The 25,245-nt window shown below is 42.4% G+C and overlaps 2 protein-coding genes across 2 annotated transcripts; both read right to left on the reverse strand.

The window, feature by feature from the left end:
* Nucleotides 1-977: 977 nt before the first annotated feature.
* On the reverse strand, nucleotides 978-9,877 carry plp2b (proteolipid protein 2b). Its single transcript, XM_035159290.2, has 5 exons — nucleotides 9,378-9,877; nucleotides 3,887-4,042; nucleotides 3,679-3,777; nucleotides 2,248-2,344; nucleotides 978-2,154 (listed from the first exon to the last, which is right to left on the reverse strand). The coding sequence occupies exons 1-5, from the start codon at nucleotides 9,474-9,476 to the stop codon at nucleotides 2,141-2,143; spliced, it is 465 nt and encodes a 154-aa protein (XP_035015181.2). The 5' UTR covers nucleotides 9,477-9,877; the 3' UTR covers nucleotides 978-2,140.
* Nucleotides 9,878-13,154: 3,277 nt separating this feature from the next.
* Nucleotides 13,155-24,345, reverse strand: sypb (synaptophysin b). Its single transcript, XM_035160180.2, has 7 exons — nucleotides 24,253-24,345; nucleotides 22,132-22,197; nucleotides 15,611-15,735; nucleotides 15,307-15,505; nucleotides 15,002-15,193; nucleotides 14,594-14,906; nucleotides 13,155-13,327 (listed from the first exon to the last, which is right to left on the reverse strand). Exons 1-6 carry the CDS (start codon nucleotides 24,268-24,270, stop codon nucleotides 14,625-14,627), a joined length of 882 nt encoding a protein of 293 aa, XP_035016071.1. The 5' UTR covers nucleotides 24,271-24,345; the 3' UTR covers nucleotides 13,155-13,327; nucleotides 14,594-14,624.
* Between the last annotated feature and the right edge of the window lie 900 nt (nucleotides 24,346-25,245).

Consider the following 25,245-nt stretch of genomic DNA (forward strand, 5'->3'; position numbering starts at 1 on the left):
AAGATAGTGGATACACATTATGTAAATGTTTGGGTCAATAGATTTACTTTTCTACTTATTTAATTTTTCAAACGGACTAATCTCGCTTTTATTTAGAAGGTGCCAACCCTTAACAGGTATCCTGGCGGTAAATATCAAACTTGACCACGTTCCTACTTTATCTCGTTTCCACAGACCTGATGCAAAGTTGTTATTTCTCCAAGGCTACAGGGAAGTTGACTGTTGAATTTACTGTATTCACTTTGCTTTATAAACCTCACCAACACATTTAAAATCAGGTCAGCGTTAGTCTTTCTTGATGCATCTGATTCACAGTCTGATTCAAATGGCTTCATTGAGCATGGGAGCAGTAAACGTATTGATAAATATTCCTAATTGTGCATTTTTGACAAAGGAAATATGAGCAAATGCAACAGAGATAAACTTGAGGGGAAAGATATTATTGATCTCAGGCTGCTGCAGCAGAGGCAACATGGGGACTTTGTTTTACAGCAGTCAGTTTGACCCCAAACTTAAAAGGATTATCATTCCACTGTAGGTCTTTAAAATGACATGGGTAATACAGAAGTCATTGCAATCAAAGTAGGAAAGGGCTTTTATAATGTAATCTTGAAATGAAAAGTCAGGAACCGCATGTATAAGTGCAGCAGAAACTGTGCAGATGAGATTAGAGATCAGAGATAACGTGCTGCACTGGTGAGGATTGTGTAAAAATAAAGTTAACAGCCTGAGGGGAGACTCATACTGACGCTACGATAACATTTCTTTCCAAAGTTGACTCCCAGTGAGACAGGAGCTGTTTCCAATTTAGCAATTCATTCCAGATAATGTGTACTAGTCTGCTTCCCTCTAGTGGCAATCGTATAGATGACACGTCTAACCCTAGTATATCTAGACACGTATGCCATTAAATGAAGTGGTACTTGAGTTGTTGGATTGTGTTTTATGAGAAATGATCATTTCAGCTTGGAGACAGATTTTTTTTCCAGTGAAAATGGCTTTTATTTCCCAAAGCTTGACTGCTTAGATTTTTTTTAAGTTACAAACGGCAGACTCCTGTAAAGTCTGTTAGGAAAAAAAATACAAAATAACAACGAGGCACTTTAGTTGGACAAATAATGAAAAAGGCCAGAGGAAACAGTTACTCAACATATTAAAATTCTATTGTATCAAATACGTGTTTTTTCTTAGGAAATTTAACTTTTTTCTTGATCTACCACATGTACAAAAAAAACTGTACTGAACAACTGGACTGTAAAAAGTGTCAACTGACAAAAAAATAAGACACTGCACCTTAGAAACGTGTTAAAATGTAAGAACAAAAAACATAACACAACCTGAGCAAGAATCAAAGTATACAGGTACAACTTGAGGACGACACAAGTTCAATAACAAATGATGTGATTGAAAGTTAGTGGATGTCTAACAAACAAAACTCGGATTAGTTCGAAACACCCAAGAGATTCATGGTAATTGACAGAGAGCCCATCAGATGTTTAGGATTCAGGAGTGAATGATGAACATGAAGAAGTATCTGGTTAAGGCACCGTAACACACAGGAAGAAAATGTTTAAACCGCTGAGAAACCTCCAGGAAAATACAGAAATATAAAACCAAGAAGATTAAAGTCGTGATGTTAAACAGCTCAGAAAGCATCCATTCATGTGTAAATTACTTCTGACGTCCACAAAGGCAGTTACTACTTAATACAGCAGTGCATTAACAGTAGACATGTATCAGACAAGCTGCGTGAAGGCATCAACCAAACTTTTACACCGTGTGTTGTTTACAGTTTTCCCTTCTTTTTTTTTGTTAAATCAGTGGCACATCGATTTTGGACTTAAGGTTTCTGAGAGGATTTCCTCTTTATTTTGTCTGACATGCAGTCACAGATGTTTGGTACCACTCACTCAGGCTGTGTCATCCTCCTCTCAGGCGCAGGCCCCTAAAACAAATCTGTCGTCCTATCACACCGTTCAGTGGCATTGATTAAACTGTGACCGGTTCATTTTACTGTCCATCGTCTTCTCTGCTCCACCCTTTTGTTAACGTCTGCACAAATGTCCTCTTCTTCTCCTTCTTCTTCTTCTTCTGCTGTTGCTGCTGCGCTCCTAACACAGGCACATGCGTCTTGGAGTGTTTAAACTCTGTCGTCTGCAAGAAGAAAACAAAGGGCCAGACATTGGGGATTAAAAGATAAAAAAATCTTGTTATGGGATTGTCGTGATAAAAGTGTGTTGCTCTTACCGGTGGAAGCTGCCGTGTGCTGCCGTGTGCTCTTGATTTGCATGAAGATGGTGTAGGTATCGTAAGCGAACAACAGACCAGCGATCAAACCAAACACCTGAAGCACAACAACTCAGGATCAGAATAAGACTCATAAAACTTTGTTGGTTAAAGCAAACATTGAAATGGAAATACATGAAAATACTGTAATGAAACTAGAGTTACCACCTTGTGGTTGTTTGCCTTCGCTAAGTTTTAGTCATCATACTTTTTTTCCCCAGACTCATATGAGGTAAGTGTGACCTATGACCATGCAAAGCTAATCAGTAATCTGTGAGTCCGAGTGAACGTCTGAGCCAAATGTGAAAGGATTCCTTAGGGAAATATCCTCCTTTCATATATCAGAGAAACAGCATCATCCAGTGGTAAAGGTTTAGTACTGCATCACAGTGTAACCTATGTAATCACATCATGGAAAATAATTGATACCACTCCTCTAAATATGTCTGAATTATTTCCATCGCCATTCACGCAGAAATCTCTGAGAAATCAACAAAAGAAGTTTAAAAAGAACGCCCCATCTCACAATGTTAAAGAAAGTGAAAAAAACTGACTGGATTATGAAAGACACACCCTCCTTGGTGGAGGTGATGGTGTCTTGGTTTAAGGTGTGTATGTATAAACAGGTGAGCAGGATTAAAACCAGCAGAGACTGGATTTACACAAACCACCGGGAATGTTGTGGTCGGGAAAAGTGAGATTTACCTTTAACCAACAGAGCTCTAACAGTAGCATATAATTACAACAATAAATTATACAAATAATAAAAAAAATAAAATAAAAACTAACTGACAGAAAGAAAGAAAGAAAGAAAGAAAGAAAGAAAGAAAGAAAGAAAAAGAAAGAGCAACACAACTGAAAACCTAACATCAATAATTAATCATTAAATAAAATCTGGACATTGAAAAACATTTTACAACTGATGTTCCTGCCAGTTTCTAACTTTAGGCCTTTTTGAGGAAACTGTAGTCAATGCTTTTAATACTTTTCACTCCGTCACCTCTTCTTTTCTCATTGAGCCTGTTTCCTGACTTCTGCTGCATTAATAGTACAAACAGTGGGTGTGTCCTGCGATATTTAAAATAGTTGTGCGTGTTGCCTCCAGTTTCCTGCACACTCTTCCTCGACCCTGCTCTTCTCTCATCTCAGTGGGGTTGTGGGCAATGATAAAAATCAAACATTCGGGACAGCTCACAATGAGGTGAAGCTGAGCCTCTGAACCACCTGGACCGTAAAACTGGTAGTTACAGATTTCTAGAAATGTGTCTGAGACATGCAAACTGTGACACGATGGCCGCGTGTTCTCCACTTGACTTTAAAAAAAAGGAAGGAAGTGTGAGAGTTGTGTAAATGTAGTGGTTGCGAAATGTTTGAGGGTTCAGTTGAACTTACTCCGCCTGCGATACGAGCGCCGTCCCCAGCTCCTCCAATGACACAGATCAGAGAAGTGATTAAGTAAAGGACGGCTCCGATACCAGCACGGAAAAGATCCTGTAGATAAGGAGGAAGCAGAGGATGAAGCATTTTGCAACTATGCACATGTGTGTGAGGGTGTGGGTGTGTGTTGGTGTGTTGGTGGTAATCCACATTGAACACTCACACTCCAGACCCAGTTGACCACTTGGATCTGCTTGTCCAGCTCCATCATGAAGATGCCGAAGAAGACCATGGCGAAGATCATCTCGCAGATGGCCACAGCGGAGTAGCCTCCATACAAAGACGCAGCATAGCAGATGAGGATGATTAAACTGATGGACTGAGAGGGACAACAGGAGAAGAGGGAGGTGGGGGGGAAAGAAAACAAAGTGAGAACTAGAACGAGACTCGAGACTTCATGGATCTGGAACCCTAAATGTGCCAGATCCATCAATTATTCATGGGCAAAGATGCACAAATCCTGCAAGGGTAAAGAAAGGGATTTATTTTTTCTGCATGCAACAGATCCACGTTAGAATTTTATCAGTTATTTGACCCACGTCCGATCCTTTCACCAAGTTTTGTGTAAATGTCTTCAGCGGTTTTTGCGTAATCCTGCTGAAAATCAAACAAAACAACCAACATAGGTGAAAACATGGCCTCTTTGAGTTAAGATCACAGAATGCTTCAGGGTTATGCCAGAAATCTAACAAATGCTGCGTGTCAGCTGCCCTCTATGTGTTAAACTCTGCAGGTCACAGGTTGCAGATCAGCTGCAACTCAGCCCGAGAGAGGCCGGGTCATCTCAGTGCTCAGTGTCCACTCAATAGTCAAGATCGGTCAGACAGTAAATCTCTCCAACAAAGACGACACTGTTGTCGCTCGTGTTTACTCCAACCAGTTCACAATTCAACATCCACACAAGGTCAGGAAACAAGTATTTTCTGCACAAAAACACCATTAAACTGACACTAGATTATATTACACTGTCAAATAACACACTGTCAGTCGATCACATGCTGCCTCTTATTAGATTTACAGTGAGTGTTTGTTCCATCAGTCATATCTCTTCATGCGAGGGGAAAGAAGTCTGTGGGCATTCTTCTCAGTCCATTCCGCTGAAATGCTGCCAATGTGGAGAAATCTTAAACGTGGGCAGCCGGCGGCTCAGAGCCTTTCTGCTGTCAAACTGTGTGGGAAGACGTCTTCACACAACGGGGACACACACTCACCGAGCTCTTTGCTCTGAACACCACACTGATACAGAGTAGTTCCTCACTTCACTTCTTTGTGGCCTTGATTCCGCCGTGCGTTGGAAACTCTGCTTTTAGACTGTGGTCTTAAAGACGCATGTCACAGAACTGCAGCATATTTGTTCACGCTGCTGATATCAGGTTTTACTACGTCAACAAAGGCTTTCTGCTGGATTCTGATCTGGTTCATTGAGGAGCACTGAACTCAGCGTCATGTTCACGTTACAAAGTTTGAGACGACTTTTGCTTCGTCTCATTATCTTGCTGGAAGTTGCCATTAGACGATGGTAAATTGTGGTGAAAATCCCAGACAGGCTGTGTACATTAAATCGATGACTGATTGGTATTAATGGGCCCCATTACACCACCAGCAGCCTGGACAGTTGGCACAAGACAGGATATCGATCCGTGCTGTTGATGCGAGATTTTGACCCGACAATCTGTACAGCCTCATCAGACGAGTCTCTGACTGTCCAGTGTTAGAGACTTCTTCATTTCTCATCTTCTCTGACAGGAACCTGACATGTTCTGCTTCTGCTGCTGCTGTCGTCGTCCATCCACATCAAGATTCACCATGTTCTTTATTGTAAGAAGCGTTGCTGCCAGTCACCATTGTAAAGCGTCTTTATCTCAGTGACTGTTGCCTCTCTTATCAACAAGGCGTGTCCGTCTGCAGGAATACTCAACCCAGACCATATGGCACCAGCAATCATGTTACTGAGATCACTTTTATTAGTTTGACTTGATTATCAACTGGAGCTCATGACCAGTGTCTTCTCGATCCTGTGCTATACACGGCTGTCACATGATTGATTGGATAACTGGAAGAATAAGCGGGTATAAAAGTGTTCCTAATAAAGTGCTCAGTGAGTGTATGGCAGCTGTGAAGGGGGTTGAAACTTAATACAAATTCCCAAAGCCAATTTAAAGTACTATGAGACAATAAATTGCCCTTTTGGCTCACCGTGTATTTGGTTGTACATATTGTATCTGTAGGTAAAATTTGTTTTTTCTGAAACATTTATCTGGATTTCTCTCCTGTGACAAAATATATATAATATAAATATGGTAAAATAACCTATTATTATGTGATGCTTACTAAATAAGTCAGTTCTGAGTCGGATGTATATTTTAGAGAAGCACATTTTGCACATTGCAGTGTTTTATTCTCAGACACAGACAACTTGGAGGCAAGTGTCAAATCACGGCCGTCTACACGTTACACACATGATGTAACCTACTCGACACCCACCCGACATCTGTCACTGCTGCTTCCCCTCCCCTCCAACGCAACTGTTACACAAACGCGCAGCCGGCCCGCCCGACACATCAGTGGTGGATGTGTTCTGGGGAATGGCACAGGCTGCCTCTGTAGAGGAGCGAGCTGCTCGAGGCCAAGGCCCCAGACAAAAGAGGCTCTATTCAGGCCCGGAGTAGCCGCCGTACAGAGAAACACCCACTGCACGGGTCCCTGAGAACAAGAAAGGCTCTGAGTCGTCCACACCTTTCTGTTTTCCCACACAGCGGTGGATCTGTCTGCGTGGGTCAGCTTTTAAAAGGGATCCCAGCTCGGTTCTATTCACATCGCTATAATGAGCTGCTCTTTTAAAACTGACTGGAGGGAAATTGTTCTGAACGGTTTGGCTAATTATAGTCAGCAGCAACACGAGAGCCAGGAGGTTGTGTGTTGTGCGGAGATGCACCAAACAGCCTTGGTTGCTAAGGAAGTCCCTTACATTTTGGGGCGGATTTCAATGCTCGCTGTCGCTAACGTTTTTACCATGTGTGTTCAGGGCAAAATGGAAAGTTGGGTTTCGTTTGTTCGCTGTGACTCAATGTTTCTCAAACGTCTCTTTTTTTTTTACCCTTCGAAGGATTTCCTATAAGTAGGTAACCATGGAGAAATGATCTCCAGTCATAAAACAGTGCGATGATCATTTATTATTCAAAATGCATAACAGTGAGGTGAAGGATCAACTCAGTGCATGAGTCATCCTGACTTATCACTCACAGCAGACAGAAATCCGCTCTACATGGGTGTGACTGAGACCTGCATGTTGCTCTGCTACTTCCAACATGTTCAAGTTTAGTCCTGCCGCTGACAGGAGGCATAAAAGAAAAGAAAAGATATATTCACGTCATTTGACAGGGTGTGGAAGCTGTGCTGTCAAAACTGGCTGACAATCCAAAATGCCAACAAAAAAAAATCCTTGACACTTTTAACCTCAACTCGCTTGTAGATCTGAAACTTGTAAATGCTGCTGCGGTTGAAACTGTTATTTCCCATTAGATTGGGCATAATAAGCACTAACGACATTTCTCTTCCTGTTTCCCTCCCCCGATCCTCTCCCTGCAGTGTAAACTATTTCAAATATCCAACATCACTGATGACTTCCTTAGGAGAAGAGTCCCGAGAGGGAGAAGCAAACTGGGTGTCGAGTCCAGCGACGCACTAACATGTATCCTTGAATGGCACGCCGGAGATGTGCGCTAAGCAGTTCACGCATTCTTTGTTCCTCGGGGCCAAACTTCACACACAGCCTGGAATTTCCATTAGATCCAAAAAAAGAGAGAAACATTTTAGAGTGGGTGGACAGCTGACCAGCAGCATCTGAGGCCCTGCTGTATAATGAGCTCTCTGAGTTATGAGAGCAGAGCTTTTAGTCACTGACACAAAGAGCTTTCGACACTTTTTAGAAACTGGGAAAGTAAAAACACTGTGGTTACAGTAACACATTCAGTGCATGTGCACAGAGGAGAGCCAGATAAAAACTTGCATTCAAATAATTTACTTCAGCAAAGGAAGAGACACATACGACACTCAAATTACTCAATTGTAATAAGAAAATGTCCTGCTTTAAATTTTTACTTGAGTACATGTACTTAAAGTACCAAAAAGTAAAACTAAAGACTTTTTTTTTTTACTTTTAATTTCTATGTTTTCACATACATGTTTTTTGAGCAATTGTTTTTATCCGTTCTAATTTGGACTTGATTTTATTACCAGTCTGTTTTATTTTGCTGCCATATGAAAGCAGTTTGTTATGTGGATTTTAAAAAGTTCTCTATAAAGGAAGTTTATTATTATTGTTGTATTATTATTATTTATGCAGACAGGCCATGGCTTACTGTGTTATTGACTCATTACTAAGGCAGTGAGTTGCAAATGTTTCTTAAATGTTGCAGTTTGTCAAAATTAGGATTTTTTTGCAGTTTAACTTATAACAACGCATCATATCTACCTCTGCCAAGGAGGTTATGTTTTCACCACTGTCTGTTTGTCTGTTTATTTGTTTGTCAACAGGAAACTACCGTATGGATTACCATGACACCGGAGGGTAAGATTGGACATGAGCCAAGGGAGAAGCCATTAAAACTTGGCAGGCATGGGTATAAAGGGGGCGGATCCATACATTATTTTCCACTGTCTTTAACATTTCAACGCAGGGCGTATTTTGACATGTTCCCAGGAAATAATGCACGGAGCGTGTGGGAAGAAGAATCTGCTGTATTTACAGTCCTGACATCTATGAGTGTGTGTGCAATTTGGTGTGGATCCAAATAAAGATCTGGATCCAGCAGATATAAGAGTGAATATGTTTTGCATGTAAAGTACAAATGTGCACAGTGACGACTGTGAACGTGAAACAAATGCACTTGGTTCCTACACTGGAAACTTGTGCACAGCCTTTAAGGTCAGAGTGACTCCTGTGTTGGGAGAACTCGCTGCTGCGAAACGCAAACAAAAGGCGCCCATGTGAAAATACAGGTCAAGGACAGTATAAATACAACGTTTTTCCGCAGGGGAAGCGGTTGCCCTTAGGCCACAGCTCCCTCATGGCTGGTGCTGAGGTGTTGCTTTGGCTTTTCACTTTGCTCCTGTGGGCCAGATGTGCAAAGTATAAAATTTGTTATGTGGCAGAGGAGGAGGAGGAAGAGGAGGAGGAGGGAGGAGAAGAAAACTCACTTTCTACTTGTAGGAATGTGACATACATTTGCTTTTACTCTTCACCATATTTGGACCAGGGCTCATCTCCTGCCTACAAATAGTACCCAGCCTGTGGTGGTGGTGGGTGGGGAGACAGTGGACTCGGTTAACCCGCATAAACCTCCCCTCTGCCATTAACACGCCACATTTGGTGCTTTGGTGCCAAATGAGAAAACAAGAGGGGCCACATGTGACAGGTGAGAGACCACCACACCACCACACCCCCACCCCCCAACAACACATGCGCCACATTCCCTGACGACCACGATCACTAAACACGAAAAAAGAAGGGAAATCAAAAAGAAATGGAGGCAAGAAATCAAATCAATAAACAAGCACAGGCTACGTGACGAGTGGAGTATTGATGGGCGGCAAACACACGCGCGCACACACACGCTCCAGTGAAAGTTAGGGAAGGGGGAGGTTGAACTTACTATTTCTGCCGCGAGGATCACACCTTTCTGGGTCCTCACGTAACTTTTCAACTTCTCCAGGCAGTTGGCACCGGTGCTGGAGTCGCCTGGGTCGGCCATTCTGCGTCAGATAACTGATTCTATTCTATATATATATATGTGTGTTTAAAAAGGTGAAGCTTCCACCGGACACAGAGGAGCAGGACAGACACACTCAGCGGGTAAGTGGAGCTAAAAGGCTCGCGGAAGATGGACGGTTGGTTTGTCTTCTTCCACCGCGGCGGTTGAGTCCGCTTCTCCGGGGGGAGGGAAAGGCAGGAGAAGAGGAGCAGAGGAGCAGGGGTGTAGCGGGAGTAATATCCTGGTTGTACACGGTCACAGCGGATCTGCCTCGGAAAGCTCTTGCTGTCGCTGTGCGTGAGTGAGGAGGAGGAGGAGGAGCCGAGGAGGAGCCGAGGAGGAGCTGAGGGACCCGGGGACCGAGCGTCTGACCGCGGGGCGTTGTCCTCCCCTGGTGCCGCTGGTACTACTGGGCACAGAGGGTGAGGCCTTCACGAGCCGCCCGGGAAACACAACACTCTCGCAAGACCCCGCAAGCTGCTGCCTTCAGGAGCACCTCGGGAAAAAAAAATCAACAATGATGTCACACCCGAGAAAAACTCAAAGTTGCGTTAAAGGGGATAGTTCATTGCTACTTATGTGTTGTCTTCTGCTGCTGTAACATTGCAAATTTCCCCATTTGCGGGACTAATACAGGACTTCTTATCTTAAAGTGTTTTATTATCTACTCGCCACTGTGTCGATGTCGGGATGGGGGAAGTGTTTGAGTCCACAAAACACATAAAAAGCCTCCATACTGCTCAGTTTACGCCATGTTTTTAGCCTAAATGTCCGCTACCGGAAGTGCGCCTCCAGTGGAGGATCTCAGCGGACGTTTAGGCTAAAAACATGGTGTAAACTGATTGGTGGTCAAAGGTCAAGGTCAGTGTGAGATCGATAGATATATTTTTTTTGCCCTGTGAACATGATATCTCTGGTACGCCTGGGAAAAACTCCTTTCACATTGAATACAAACAATCGCTTGGACTCAAGGATTGACTGATTTGATTTTGGTAACCAGGGGTCAAAGGTCAAGGTCGCGTTGGCCTCACAAAGTATGTTGATGTATTTTCTTGAACGCGATTGTTAAGATCAATTTGAGAAAATGTCTTCAAATTTGGCACAAAGATTCATTTGGACTCAAAGAAGAACTGATTAGATTTTGGTGGTCAAAGGTCAAAGTTCAAGGTCACTGTAACCTCTCAAAACACATATTTTGCCTCGTGAATTTGATATCTCAGGTACATCCAAAAGGGAATTCTTTCAAATTTGGCCTATATGTTAACTTAGACCCATAAATGTATCAACTGGATTTTGGTGGTCATATGTCAGAGGGCAAGGTCACGGTGGTATCACAAAACTGTTGATCAGTTGTCACTTGGGCTCAAAGATGAACTGATCAGATTTCAGTGGTCAGGTTAAGGTCTCGGTGATCTCTATGAATCCAGAAATGTATGTTGACAGAAACTGCACTGCTTGGCAGAGGCATACAACCACAGTGCAGTAGTTCTAGTTCTTCTCGACATGTACATGCAGACGTGTGACACATTAAAACAGTAATTGTTCTGCTATTAGTCCATGCACATCCGATAATTACATTAACGATAAAATAACAACCCAATCAGTGTTTGACTCCTTAACTCTCAGATTAAGAATATGTCAATTTATCTTTACACAACAGTAACATTTCTTTCGTGGTTTTCTATGGGGAATAAGTGAAATAAGATGAAATGAAATAAAATAAAACAAATCAAACAGTCAACTCCTATGAACAGAAGTACACATTTTAACCTTCAACAGAATAATTTCAAGTTTATTTCATTTTTGTTTCACATGGATCCCATATAATAAGAATACATCAGATTTCTGGAGAGTCTTGGATATTTTTTTTCTCTGACTTATCATTATCGTAAATACTAATATGAATACATCATACACAATAAACACAGCACTATCCAAAGGCGTAGAGAGTATCACAAGACATCATTCACCACTAACAACAGAGTATATTTCATTTCAGCATATTTATAAGAGCTACAATAAAAGAGTGAAGGACATAGAAAGAGAACAAAAAAAACATAGGTGGAGAGGGGGGGCTAGAGGAAGAGAGAGAGAGAGCCAGGTGCTTCTACACTGCCTGAACCAAAGAACCCTGATTTAGAAAATAAACAAAAGAAGGAGTGAACCAAGGCAGTGCAATGGATCGATGTACTGGAGGTGGAGGACGACTCACTCAGACGAGAACTGTGGATGCAAAACTACCAATCAAGACACACCTCTTACCATTTGGCAAACACGATCTCGTATATATCCAAACAGAGGATTGGCAGTAGGACGGGTGCAGTCAAATCTGGAGAGAAGTAATTATTGCAGTACTTAACGTTGTGCTTTGAGTAGAATGGAGCAGAGCTGATTTAGTCTAATGCTTTCTGGCAGCTTTGAGCCTCTCAAATATGTTCAGGGATGCTTTTGGATATAATGTGTAAAGATGCATGCAGTAAATTCAGTTGCCTTCAGAAAGAGAATAGATAAAGAAGGATTGAGGATGCAGGAGAAGTATATATGGAGATATACTGTTCAGACCGCCTAATAATAATATTAATATTTGTTACCATGGCATAACCAGAGATATACTTTATTCTCATTTACCTGTTCTTGTTAATATTGTGAGTATGCATGTGTGATAGAAACACCAGTTAAAAAACTATATGACTCTGTCTTAAACGTTCTGGAGGACACAAAAAGGCGCTCGCAAACAGGATGAGGGTTCACCGACAAAACGTGTTAGATGGCGTTACATAAATGTGAACAAAAAAACAAACACGCACTTCTAAAACTGTTGTTCTCTGCCCCAATTAACAAATTCCATACCGATAGTAGACTATAGAGCACTGCAAACACGAGATGCTACCATGCTCACTAATTTTCTTAACCCTATGTTATTTTTAATCTTCTGTATGTCAGGATTTAACATGTTCCGTGTATTACGAGAGTTCACCCTCTCTTGACAGTAATATTTGATTGAAAAATATATATATAAAAACATAAATAAAGTGGAAACAACCTACTTGTAGCCCACTGCTGTCATCCATTCACTTCTACTATTATATATTAATCTTTGATTACTCACTGATAATTCTCTTTTCATTTTCCTTTTAACACTTCAATCGCATTTTCCACGACACGAGGGATTAAAAAAAGAAAAGAAAGAAGAAACAAATTCACAGATTCTGAGATGAATTAATAAAACCATCAGTGTGTTGTGAACAATTTAAGGGACTTGAAGGGCAAAGGTCAAACTATGTGAGCTCCTAAAAAGAACCAAAGTAAATGCAATTGAATAACTCTGTGCTCAACATTTGTTGTATAACAACTAATATGGAGTGCACAATTATTCAACTGTGTACATATAATCGCCTGTTGATATTTACACAGCACAGACAAATACATTCTCCCAAGTTAAATATTACTCCAATTTTTTTTTTTTTCTCCATAAATGTTAGTCTTTTTCCATTACAAGGTTTCTCTTAAATGTTCGTCAACGAATGTTTTGGTATTTGTATTCAAGTTTTTCTCGTATAACCAAACAGACAATCCTCTGTTGTCTTCTACAGTTAAATACATCACGAGAATAAACATCATGTTACAGTAAAGACCCCCCAAACAACCCCCCCCCCCACCCCCATCCCCCATCCCTCACACGGCCGTGATCCTGCTCCGCGATGGCGATCCCCTCCCCAGGCCCCACCAGGTTGTGCCCTCCATGCCTCCCTCCCTCCGCCTGTCAACACACAGATACACAAACAGACACACAGAGGAGTGTGGAAATGCAGGCGATGGTCGAGAGCCACACTCCCAAATCACAAGGTCACCTTGGGAGGAGGAGAAAGGTGGAGAAGGGAGAGACAGCGGGAGGGAAAATATTTTTAATTAATTAACCAGTAACTGTGAACAAATTCATATGAAAAGCTGATATAGAAATAACTTTGTGATGATTCCCATGACAGAAAAAGCAAATTTTCTTCACATACGATTTTCTACAGCCATGAAGCACCAAATGAAAAAAAAGCTCTTTCACTCTGTGCTTTACAGGGTAACTGTGGAACTCAAGGGCAAAAAGAGCAGGAGATTGATTATCTACTATAGCTTCCTATAGGAATTACTATAAAAGGGACTGGGCCATAGTCTACTTTGTGAGTCAGATGTTTCGAACACTGTCCATCTCTCTGAAACTCAACACAATTGTGTCAAAGAACAACCACTGCTGGCTGTGTTGCTTTTAAAGGATAGTTTCACATGTCTAAATTAAAATCATAATTGCATAACCGTGTGTGCATTTCATAAGTCATGTCCTGGATTAAATGCCCTCTTAGTATAAATGATGTGGCACAACATCCACAACATCCTGCCGTGCAAAAATACATTCTTCAACCAAAATAACTAATTTTGTGGGTCACTTGGGAGCACTCTCACTAAACTGTGCACATATCATCAAGTCCTCAAATTTGAATGACCATATCTTTGCTCTGTGCTGGTTTCCACCAACTCCTCTGGCTCTTTAGCAGCCAAATGATGCATTATATTCACCAGCTCTAGTCTCTAACTGTGTCAGTCTGTGGATTGGTCCTGAGCAGGCGCTGTACACTGGGTTTTTAGAGCTTTTTCACAGACCACAGCTGCCTGAAAACAACACAATGAGAGCTTTGAGATGAAACCAAAAAATAAAGCTGTGGCCCAGAACAGTTACAAACACAATGGTGATAATTTTCCACATTGTGGGTAAAGAAACACTGATCATTTATGACCAGCTGATGCTAATATGAGGGTTCAGAAGTGTAAATCAATCTAAGCAACGAATGCGGCTGTTTTACTGGTCTCATTTGTAATATGTTTCTAAACACCACATCGGAATTTGCAGCTGAGAAGGTGGGAATAATTGTTGAATATTGATATTGTTAACAAGATGATTCTGACAGGTTATTTGCTCTGTTATCTGTGATTGTCGAGCGGATACATTTTCCAGTTTTGAGTGTTACACTGTATCCACATTTGAATGAGGCTTTTGAAAGGCTCAGAGAAATGCTTGTTTGACATTTGCGTAGCAGTAACGTCCGAACGCTGATAATTTGCACACTCACCATCCTGCAGCGCTGGTTTGGCTGGACAGGCTCACATTTGATTAGAGTAGGAGGTGGGCTGCTGCTCATAGCCCTGGCTGTAGCCGCCTTCCTCGGTGTAGCCTCCCTGCTGGCCGTAGTCGGGCTGGTAGCCTCCCTGGGAGCCGGCGTAGGGGTCCTGCTGAGCGTAGTCTCCCTGGGCGAAGGAATCGGGGGCGGGCTGCTTCTCCTGCGACGCGACGTATGTTCCAGCGAAGGCAGTCATCCAGCCGGTCTCCTTGAACACGAACCAGAGGTTTCCTATCCACAGGATCAGGTTGATGAAGCCAAAAGCCTGTGGAGCAGATAAGTGTTAGTTCTAGCAGCGATTTTCCGTGACTGTCCTGATATCAACACAGCTCAGTTCAGTGTGAAGCAGCGAGGACCCACCACAGAGGTGTTCAGGCCGGAGACCTTGGGGTCGTAGAGCTCCTTACAGCGAGTCTCTGGTTCGTCACAGGCCGGGATGAGAGTTATGACCTTCTCTGGATCGGTGGCCGTTTTCACGTCTGACAGGCCTTTAGCCCAAGCACAGGAAGACACCAGCCAAAAGAAGGTGAACACAGCCGTCACGATAAAGTCCTGGTGATCAACAAGAGAATCACTGTTACTGTGCAACCACTGCTAAATACTAATCATAGGTCTAGTTGTAGGAATTTCGATACCAAGAAGGTGTGAGGGAAGAACAAACTCACAATCTGAGGCCCTTTGTTGTTTTCGCGGTACTTCTCCAGAAGGAAACAGTAAGCAGACAGGGCTGCCATGGAGTAGAGGAAGGAAAAGACACCGATGGTGACGAAGAACTCAGCTGAGGAGGAGTAGTCCCCGACCAGGAATAGACGCTCGGTCTTCTCTCCCTTACAGGTGGGGGCATCAAAGTAAACCTGATGGAGCCTGAAGACAGAAAGACACAGAGATTCAAGATGAAAGTTGTTTGATTTATTTTTTCTCACTTCTACAACACCGGAGACTGTGAAGGCAAAAAAAAAAAATACAAACCTGAATGGATATTCAAATTTTACTTCCATGCTTAGGTCACTCTCCGACCGGTTTTTACACTCCACGGACATCTTGAACATGCCGGAGTAGCTGCCACATGTCGAGAAGGCGAAGATGGCAAAGATCTGCGGGAGAAAGGAGACGACGCATATCAGTCACACTGGGGAAAACAGAAAACACCATCAAACCGTTATGACTGATCATATACACGAATCACTACGCCCCAGTACAGTTCAGTTATGTAACCATGTCAACAAAGAGCTGTGGTGTAAAACAGGTGACGGCTCCATTTCCACAGAGAGCTGCAGGCTGTGGTTCCACCACCTGCAACGAGCAGTACCAGCGCTCCAGCCAATCACGGTGGAGCTGCCGGGGGAAACGCACACAGACTGCAAATCAGGGCCGACGGAATCACCGGGTCACGCGGCGAGGACTGTAACTGTTGCCATGGTTACCGTTGTATTGCCGAAGATGTTCAGTTGTATTTTGTGGTGCAACAGAGGCTGTCACGTTAATACCACAAACTGACACGCATGAAGATAAACTCACACACGTACACACACGCACACACACACACACTCGCACAGCAGATTAGACAAGTCACGACTATTTATACCACACCCTCCCTACACTGTGGGCCAGATCCGATTGGATAGAAAATCCAGCCATTAATCTGAGGTGCTCCACCATCTGTCGCCAAATACTCAACTACAAGCGATTGTACAGCCAGTCACAACATACACACACACACACACACACACACAAACACACAAAGCCACACCCCCACACGTGAGCTTGTACAAACACACACATACACAATCCCACACACCCATAGACAAAGGAATCTCTCTCGTCCTGTCGTCTACCTGCCGCAGGCTTCAGCACACTAAACTATTTACAGTAATCTTTCAGCTAATGTGAGTCGGAGGCTTGTTTGTTGGATGTACACACAGCAGCCGCCTGAAGCTCGTTGTGATCACTACACTCGACCCTCTCTGTTCCTGCAGGGCTGTTTTATCTTTTAGAGACAACTCCCATGATCACGAACAGTCTCCCTCCCTGTCGCTGCTTATTAACACATTTTAATAATCAATGCAAATCACTGTAGATGTGATGGAAGTGGCGGCATTAGTGTGTGAGTCTGATAAATAACTCGGTCTATTGCAAATTTCAAGCAAAGAAAAGATTTAAAACATTAAAATCTGCCCCAAAACACAAATGATTGTATTATTTTTTACAAAGTATAATGGAACAATTTAAAGATTATGTTATTATATATTAAATAGCGTTTCTCTAACACACACCAATGGTACATCATCAGGGGGAATTCTGGGGTTAAGTATTCTGCCAAAGGACAGAAATCGACCCCCTGATTTGTGGATGACCCGCTCTACCACCTGAGCCACAGCTATACCTCTTTCTAAGTTCAAACCAGGCGCTTCTTTTGGTGTCAATTTACATTAAAGGAGACATATTCTGCTCATATTCAGGTTCATAATTTAAATTTGGGTTATTACTAGTAAAGGTTTACACACATAGTATTAAATAATGTTCAGAAAACACATAATTAAATATTAAAACAAAATATGTGAGATCCTACGACGAGGCAGCAAAATGTGGGATGTGTTTTTTTGCAGCATTTAAACCCCAGAAAGAAAAGCAGGATGTTACACTGCAGCAGTTGTGCCATTAATCAATACGTACCGCATGTGCAGTGTCGGCACAAACCTTTACACTTGTGTGCATTACTTGGACCAGAAGATATAAATCATCTATCTCATTTTGTTTATTATAGCTGCCTCATGGTGCTAACTGTTACTATTATTGAGGCGGTTTATGGGTTTTAAAGCTCCCAGTGTCCATATTGTTCTTTCATTATTCCTCTGAGGTGGTTTGTAGGTTTCATGAGATGAATCAATATAGAGGCCGACAACATTTGGGGCCCCGGCTGCACATTTGGCTCCTGTCTTCCTCTTTACAGATAAAATAAACTTTGGGCTGGATTCTCTATTTAAAGGTTCAGTGTTTAGGATTTAGTGACATCTAGTGGTGACGTTGCATATTGCAGCTGAACACCCCTCACCTCACCCTCCCCTTCCAAGGGACTATTCTAGGGTAAAGAAAACAACAATTCGAACAATTTAGATGATTAAACACTAATGAAAACATCACTTGGATTATTTTCAATTCAATCTCTACCAATAGATCCATTTCACCTAAATTTTACACACTGAACCTTTAAGTAACTGCATGATCCTAAAGGGATTTGAACCATTACATTTCATTTAGCTATTTAGTAGAACCACAAAGATTTGATGAATTAATTGAGGTAAGCACCATTTTTATATGTAGCTGAATGTGAATCTTGAATAGTTTTACTTATCACACTGATTTATGTTCGAATGTTCATTTTTCCTGTACATTTGGTTTTTAATTCGTTATTTTTTGCTGTAAAAACAGGAGGAAACATCGCGATTGACCGCTGAGACTGACTTGTGATTGGTCAAGCATGTGAAACTCCAAATGACGTGATCAAGGCAAGATGGCCGCTCCCGTAATATTTTGGATTCATTTTCATATAACGGTACAAAGTGGAGATGGGTGACGACCCGTCTTTACAAACCTTCTGTGCTTATTACATTTTATTCAGGGGGGGGAAATGAATCTGTCGAAACTTAATTGTCATCCACAGCTTTTGAGACTTTTTACTCAAAACCACAAAGCCTCTGATTGCTCTAAACTAACATGGTGGACTGACCAACATTGGCCTACACCACTAGTTTTAAGTCTAAAACCCACAACCAGGAAACAGAATCCGAACAGAGCGCACAATAGCACAATTAAGAGCTGTAGATTTACAGTGATAGATGAGTGGAAGGACGGGCGACGGAGGAGGAAGAGAAGGACAAACAGGCCGAGAGAAGAAATGGTGGCACGCTGAGTGTTAGGTGCCATGGTAACACATCACAGAGTGAGGAGGCAGACGCTGGTTTCTACCCCTCCTGGTATTCTGGATGGTTGTCAACTCCTCTATGCCGAGAAGATACACAATCCTGCACACTGCGACACAAACGATCTGTCTCTCCTCACAATGTCTGTCTTTCTGTCTCTGCCTCTCTACATTAAAACTGATCCACACATGAATAAATACCAGTAGAATGATGAGAATCACAAAAATAAAAAAATAATATATCAGATGTTACAATTTGTCCATCAACAAATAAGATCCACATTTTTAGATTAAGATTTTTTATTTAATTAGATTTTTTCTTTCTTAATTATGACCAAGATACAAAATTTGTCAATTTTATTTTGAAAACATTAAATCCTGTCCAAGTTCATATGGCACAAAACCTTTGAAATCCATCCTTATCAGAATAAAATTGTAATTACAAAAATAAAAAATATCTTTTTCAATGAACGTGGGTGTTTTGCCGTGACTGCCAAGGTTCTGATATTTTATATAATACTGTATATACTGTCGCACATTATATAAAAACATGGAAAGCCAAAGGCAACAAAAGGGCAAAAATAAACTGGAGCTGTGGAAGGTTTCATCTGAGGCCCTGGAGTAATAACCAGAGAAAGTGTCTGACAGTAAAATCCCTCTGAGCTACAACAAAACCAACAGCTTTTATTACACATTAGGGACTAAACCAGAGCGAATAAGGCTCTTTACTTCATGTTCTCACAGAAACAGCCTCTTTTCATGTTTGCCGGGAGTGAGTCAGAGGGTGAAAATTTGAATGCAGATGAAATCCAGCACAGCATCGTGCAGCAGCAGAGGCAGGAGAAGGTTTGCAGACTCTGTGGTTGAGCTGTATATTTGGGAACTCAATGTCTTCCAACATCCATCATATCTAAGCTTTGTCAGCACTATTCCCCAGAGACACACAGAGGGAGCGGGGTGGGGTGATGTGGGGAAAATATGAGGTGGGTAAAGCGACAGGATTCACACATACGGGGACGTTGTTTTCATCTCACACATTTTTCACAGATAAAGAGTATTTTTACTCCTCGGGTGTAGAAAACAAATCCCAAGATCGCACATCCTCAACCCACACGTGACAGAAACCATTTACATCTACTTTCAATTATATGAATATGAACACTGCTGCTTTGTATTTTATATAAAAATCACATCAGCACATCGCGGATGCCAGAGAAGGTTTGATTTCTACTGCACAATGGTATTTTTGTTTCCGTCGCTGCCAGTTTTCCACTGAATCCTGCTTCACTTAAACAGGAAAAATACTTCTGAGGGGTGGCTCCTCTCTCCCCTCCTGAAAAACCCTGTGCTGCTCGTGATGCATGCCCATATTAATCCAGAAAGAGCAGCAGCTCCAGCAGCCCCTCCTATAGTCTGACGCGGAGGCACGCAGGCCCTCTGACAGATGATTCATGGAGCCTGGCTTCCTGAGCGGGGCTTCTGATTGGTGGTGGGCTCGCTGTGACCCAGGGAGGCAGTGATGAGGTGTTGGCACACTCACACAGCTCCAGGGAAGGACTACGGAGTCATGCAGCACACTCATGCCTCTGACTGTTCCCTGGCATATCTGCAGAGCCCATTACAGAGTGGGACTGCACTGGCACGCACGTTTTCATCTGGGTTGTGTTATGTTCTCAGGGCTGAGGAGCAGGGGCGTAGCGAAGATTTACAGGGTCCATGCCCAGAAAGGGACCAACCCACACCCCATCAATTTCCTCCTCATCTACCCTCCAAAAATTCTTTAGAATATCTTTATTCAAGGATCAATTATCAGGAGAATTATATCCAGAATATATACAGTATAGGCTATCAAATTATTATAATTATTATTATTACTTAAAATGATTAGGACTGAAACTAATTAGTATTAGATTTTTTTGATTCATTTGTCTTGTTTTTTTAATTTTCCAGTTTTGTGACCTCCTCAGGTGCCTTGTTTTGTTTATTATAAATATATATTCATAATATTGATAATAGTAATGAACCATTTCATTACACGGGGGCCTTTCTAAACACCCAAGGAAATAAATGCAAGTGTTTACGTAAATTGAAATTGTCAAATCCTCAAATTGTAGAAGCCTAAACTAAATTTGAAAAAATTATAATAATCGATTACGAAGATAGTTGCTGTTTCATTTTCCGTAGACCAAATAATTTTGGTCACAGTGTTGATCATAGTAGAGCCAGTTTCTAACATCGCATCAGAAAGGAAAAGGCAAGAAAAGACAAGAAAAGGAAAAGAAAGGACGCACAGATCTGAGAGGTCCTCGCTCAGCTGTCATTAGCACCAGTATTCCCACCACCGTGGAGCCTCAGCTGTAGAGAAAACAAACTGCCATAGAGAAGCCCGGCTGTTTACCCAGCAGCCTCAGCAAGCTGCTGCTGCTGCTGCTGCTGACGGAGGACAAACAGTGTGGATGACAACGGATTATGTGAAGATATGTGCGGCTGCAGGACAATATCCTTAATGATTCATCATCTAAAAAAAGTCTGAATATGCTCCTGGGTGAATCTACACTCACAGTTATTGTCATTTTTCAGCAATCTGTTGATTATTCTCTCAATTAACTGATGGAATTGTTTGTGCTAGTAAATAACAGGAAATAGTATCTCAGGTTACAACATCCCAAGATGATGTCATCATGTTGATTGTTTTGTGGTGCCGACAAACCAAAGATATTGACTTTATGATTGAACGAGACAAAGAGAAGCAGTAATTAATCTTAAATGAGAAGCCGGTGTTTGGCATTTATGCTCAACACATTGCAATGTTTAATAATTTTGTAAAATAATATAAAAATCAGAGATATTCCCTGGTTGCTTGTCTGATAATAGACGTGATACAAAGTCGTAAGAGTCCATATTTTATAGTGTTATATTAATAAAAAATCTTTCTCAAACACTGAACACTTGAGCTGAATGAAGTGACGGTATTCAAACTGCTCTTCCTGGTTAAACTAGAGCATCGATAGTTTGCTGGCTCCATCATCTGGTGGAGGAGAACATGCACATCAAATCAAAAAAGCAGTAACAACCAGCGCTCGTGTGCAGAGGTCGCGTCCTCTGTGGAGGATTTGACAAACTGTCATTATATTTCTCAGCGGACTGATGCCGTGTTACTACGACAGTGACGTAACACATCCTGCTGGTGTCTCCGGCTCAGGCCTGCTGGGGCGGTATCATCGTAACCACACGGATACGAGAGACTCCTCAGGAATAATCTCAGTCTTCATTCAAATACAACTCAGAGAGTAATTACTCGACATGAGAAGGAGAAAAAGAAACAGATCTGCCTGAGTGTTCGAGAGGTTTCAACTGTGAATGATTTACTGTCTCTATGAGAGAATAGTGACATATATTATTAAGCTGCATGCAGCTTTATGACCTCTGTGTAAAAGAAGGTCAAAAATCGGCCAGTAAGAGACATGGGATTATTATTTATAGTAAAAAACATGATTAAAATTAAAAATACTCATGCATTAGTGTTATTTCTTGCAGTCAACAATAGATATGTAAAAAGAAGATTACTTACCCATTGTAGAACTTTTATAAATCCCAGAGGTTGTTTGAGTATAGTGAACTGCCCTTGGGCCACCAACTGTCAAGACACAAACATAAGAGATCAGCTCATTTTTCAACGTTGTCATATTAGACTCTCTCAGTGTGTAAGAACCAGGCGTGGTGACGATGATGCTGTTGAAAAAAATAAAACAAACACATTAGCTCAGCCTCACAGGCCACAGACCTGCAGGCCTGTTCCGCTGCCGGCACCTGCAGGTGCTTGTTACAGAGCAAATATGTGCCGGTGAATAAAGGGAGTCTCAGCTGGAAGCTTTGAGATGCTGGAGAACTACAGTTTAGTGATGTTGACTTCAAAGGCACAGATGTAGTGTGTGTGTGTGTACTTCTACTTTAAACCTTTGTGAGGACCATTTTGAGGATAGACTTTACGGAATGAGGACATTTTGTCCGGTCCTCAGTTGATCAAAGACCAACTTGGTTTTAGGGTAAACTAAGGTTACAAGTAGGTTTAATGTAGGTGTAGTTGTAGGTTAGATTTAGAATTGGGTTTAGAATTAGGTTAGGTTTAGAATTAGGTTTAGGTTTAGGTTAGTGTTATAGGGTAAGAGGCTACGGAATGCATTATGCCAATGAGTGTCCTCACTAATATATAACTAGAAGTGTGTGAGAGAGTGTGTGTGTATTTGTGTGTGTGTGTGTGTGTGTGTGGTCCAGGTATTACTGATATTGTGAGGACCTAAATCTGTTCACACAGTCACATTGTTGGGACTTGTCTTCCTTGTGGGGACAAAAAATCAAGTCCCTAAAATGTAAACCATCAAAATAATTACATTTTAAGGTGAAGGCATGTTTTGAGTTAGGGTTAAGCTTTTAGGTTGAGGTTAGGTTAAGGTTTAAATTAAGGTTAGGTTAAAGGTTAAGGGATAGGTTAAGGATTAGGTTAAGGGTTAGGCGTGTATAGTAACTCTGGTTGAGGTTAGAGTAAGTCTCCAGGAAATCAATGTAAGTCAATGTAATGTCCTCTGAAGTCATGGAGACACGACTCTGTGTGTGTGTGTGAGTGTGAGTGTGTGTGAGAGAGAGAGAGACAGAGAGAGAGAGAGAGAGAGAGAGAGAGAGAGAGAGAGAGAGAGCTCCTGCCAGCATTACAATAAGACAAAGCTGATTAACTGACTGTTTTCTCCTGAGCAGCGCCGCTCCTCCTCTCCTCTCCTCTTTATTCAAACCTGTCTGTGTCTGTGGAGCCAAAAGGTTGGGATGCATTTGTGCGCAGGTGAATGCGGCACCGCCAAGGAGGCGATGTGTGTCTGTGTGTGTCTGTGTGTGTCTGTGTGTGTCTGTCCCTGCGTGTGCATCAATAAATGGCCGCACAGGAACAAGCAGCAGTCTTGTTTTTCGGCTTCTCCTCCTCGGGCTGTGGAAGCTTCTCACCCTTGACCGCCAAAAAATGCCACATTATGCAGATGACGCATGATCAAGAAATGAAAAAATAAAATCCTAAACCAGCCTGATACCCGCTCCTCGCCTGTGTAGATATGAATTGTGTCTTTGTCACAAGCAGCAGCAGCAGCAGCAGCGGCAGCAGCAGCTCAGTGTGAGAGGATGAGCTGCAGGAGCGCGTCCTTCTGTGTCGGGCCTACTGCGGCTCCGCTGAAAACACCGAGGCCCCTTGGAAATTAATCAGATTCCCGTTTGTTATCTTAGCAACAAGCGGCCTAATTGATACGCGAACAACCTAAATCAATTAGCCGAGATCCCTGGAGATAATTCCCCAACATCCTCTCCTTCCCTTTTTTTGCCAAATGTCATTGCTGCTGCAGCCCCTGGACATCCCACACGTTTTGGGGACCGGGCCACTCCATCACACCGACTGCAGCATCACTGGAGGAAAATCACCCCGGTTCCGTGCGGTGCCTTTGCACGAATGCATGTATTAGACAAATGCATGCATTCATATTTCGACTGCAAGGTATCGGGGGGGGGAACTCTGCGTTAACGCGTTAAATCGGTGGTTTGCGACAAAAAAAAACGCACATATTCATTAAAGCGCACGACAAAGATACACGGGAGGAATAAATCCACCGCAACTGCCAAACGAAACCACAACGAAATAGAGGATATTTCTCCTTACCTGGTTTACAACATCCATCTTGGCCGCTTACTCGCTGATAAGAGGATCAGAGGGGCGGAGGGAGGGAGGCGTCTCATCCGGAACAGCCCAGGGGAGGAAGACGCCCAGAAGGAAGAGCCGGACTGCGTCACGAGCTGCTTCGAAGCGTCGTGACGTCTGACGAATCACTGGGCGTGGAGCAGAAAAGGGCCGGTTCGTCCAATCACAGCGCAGCTTTATTCTAAGGCAGAGGAGATTGTTTGCCTGGAGGGAGTTGTGATGAAGAGGAGGGAGGCATGGAGGCTGCTCCTGCTCCAGGAGCAGGAGGAGGGATGTTCAGGGGGGGAGATGTAAAGGTTGCACTAACTGCTGCTGGTCATTAGAGAGGCGGCGGAATCACCTGACATTCACAACTACTGTGTTTGAAGCAGAATATATTTTCCCTCTCACCGGGCAAACCTCATTCTGAGCAGAGCAAGTTGTGGGAGGTTCAGTGAGAGTTCAAGTTATCTGCATTCGTGCAAATAGCAGGAAAAAAATTAATCTAATAAAACAGGATTAAGAACACGCACAGGTTATTGTTTTGCACGCGTCGTTTTCCCCTCAAAGAAGAAGTGAATCCCAGATGTTGTCCATCTGCCGGTCCATTAATGGCTGATTACATAATTCAATCTTTTGTGTGTGTTTCTCTTAGTGGTTCTCCACATCCATTCATTGTTAAATAAACAAAAACCTCCAGGACCTTTCAGCTCCAGTAAAATGTTTGGAGTCACACGATATTCTTTCTGCACAAGAATAACAACTGTCACAAAAAGAACTAACATGTCAGCCACAGAAGGGCAGATACCTCCGTCCAGGCCTAACAACCCCAATAAATAGTCCCTGTACATTCATAGATTCCAGCTCCCTCAATGCGCCTAATTCTTTACATCATTATTCCCTAGGAAATTGGTGAAAGCGACAATATTACCATCTATCCATCATGTTCTGTGGGAGGTGACCTGTAGCGAGGTG

The sequence above is a fragment of the Hippoglossus stenolepis genome, chromosome 6, assembly GCF_022539355.2.
Source record: "Hippoglossus stenolepis isolate QCI-W04-F060 chromosome 6, HSTE1.2, whole genome shotgun sequence".
In the NCBI taxonomy this organism is placed as follows: Eukaryota; Metazoa; Chordata; class Actinopteri; order Pleuronectiformes; family Pleuronectidae; genus Hippoglossus; species Hippoglossus stenolepis.

Bases quoted from the DNA above. Each gene is read 5' to 3' on its own strand.
- plp2b (XM_035159290.2), bottom strand. From the start codon at position 9,476: ATGGCCGACCCAGGCGACTCCAGCACCGGTGCCAACTGCCTGGAGAAG. The intron at 4,043-9,377 runs GTAAGTTCAACC...TGTCCCTCTCAG, and splicing joins TGATCCTCGCGGCAGAAATA to TCCATCAGTTTAATCATCCT. The intron at 3,778-3,886 runs GTGAGTGTTCAA...CCTTATCTACAG, and splicing joins TGGTCAACTGGGTCTGGAGT to GATCTTTTCCGTGCTGGTAT.
- sypb (XM_035160180.2), bottom strand. The intron at 15,506-15,610 runs GTTTGTATTTTT...TTCTGTCTTCAG, and splicing joins AAATTTGAATATCCATTCAG to GCTCCATCAGGTTTACTTTG. The intron at 14,907-15,001 runs GTGGGTCCTCGC...TCTGCTCCACAG, and splicing joins CCGGCCTGAACACCTCTGTG to GCTTTTGGCTTCATCAACCT.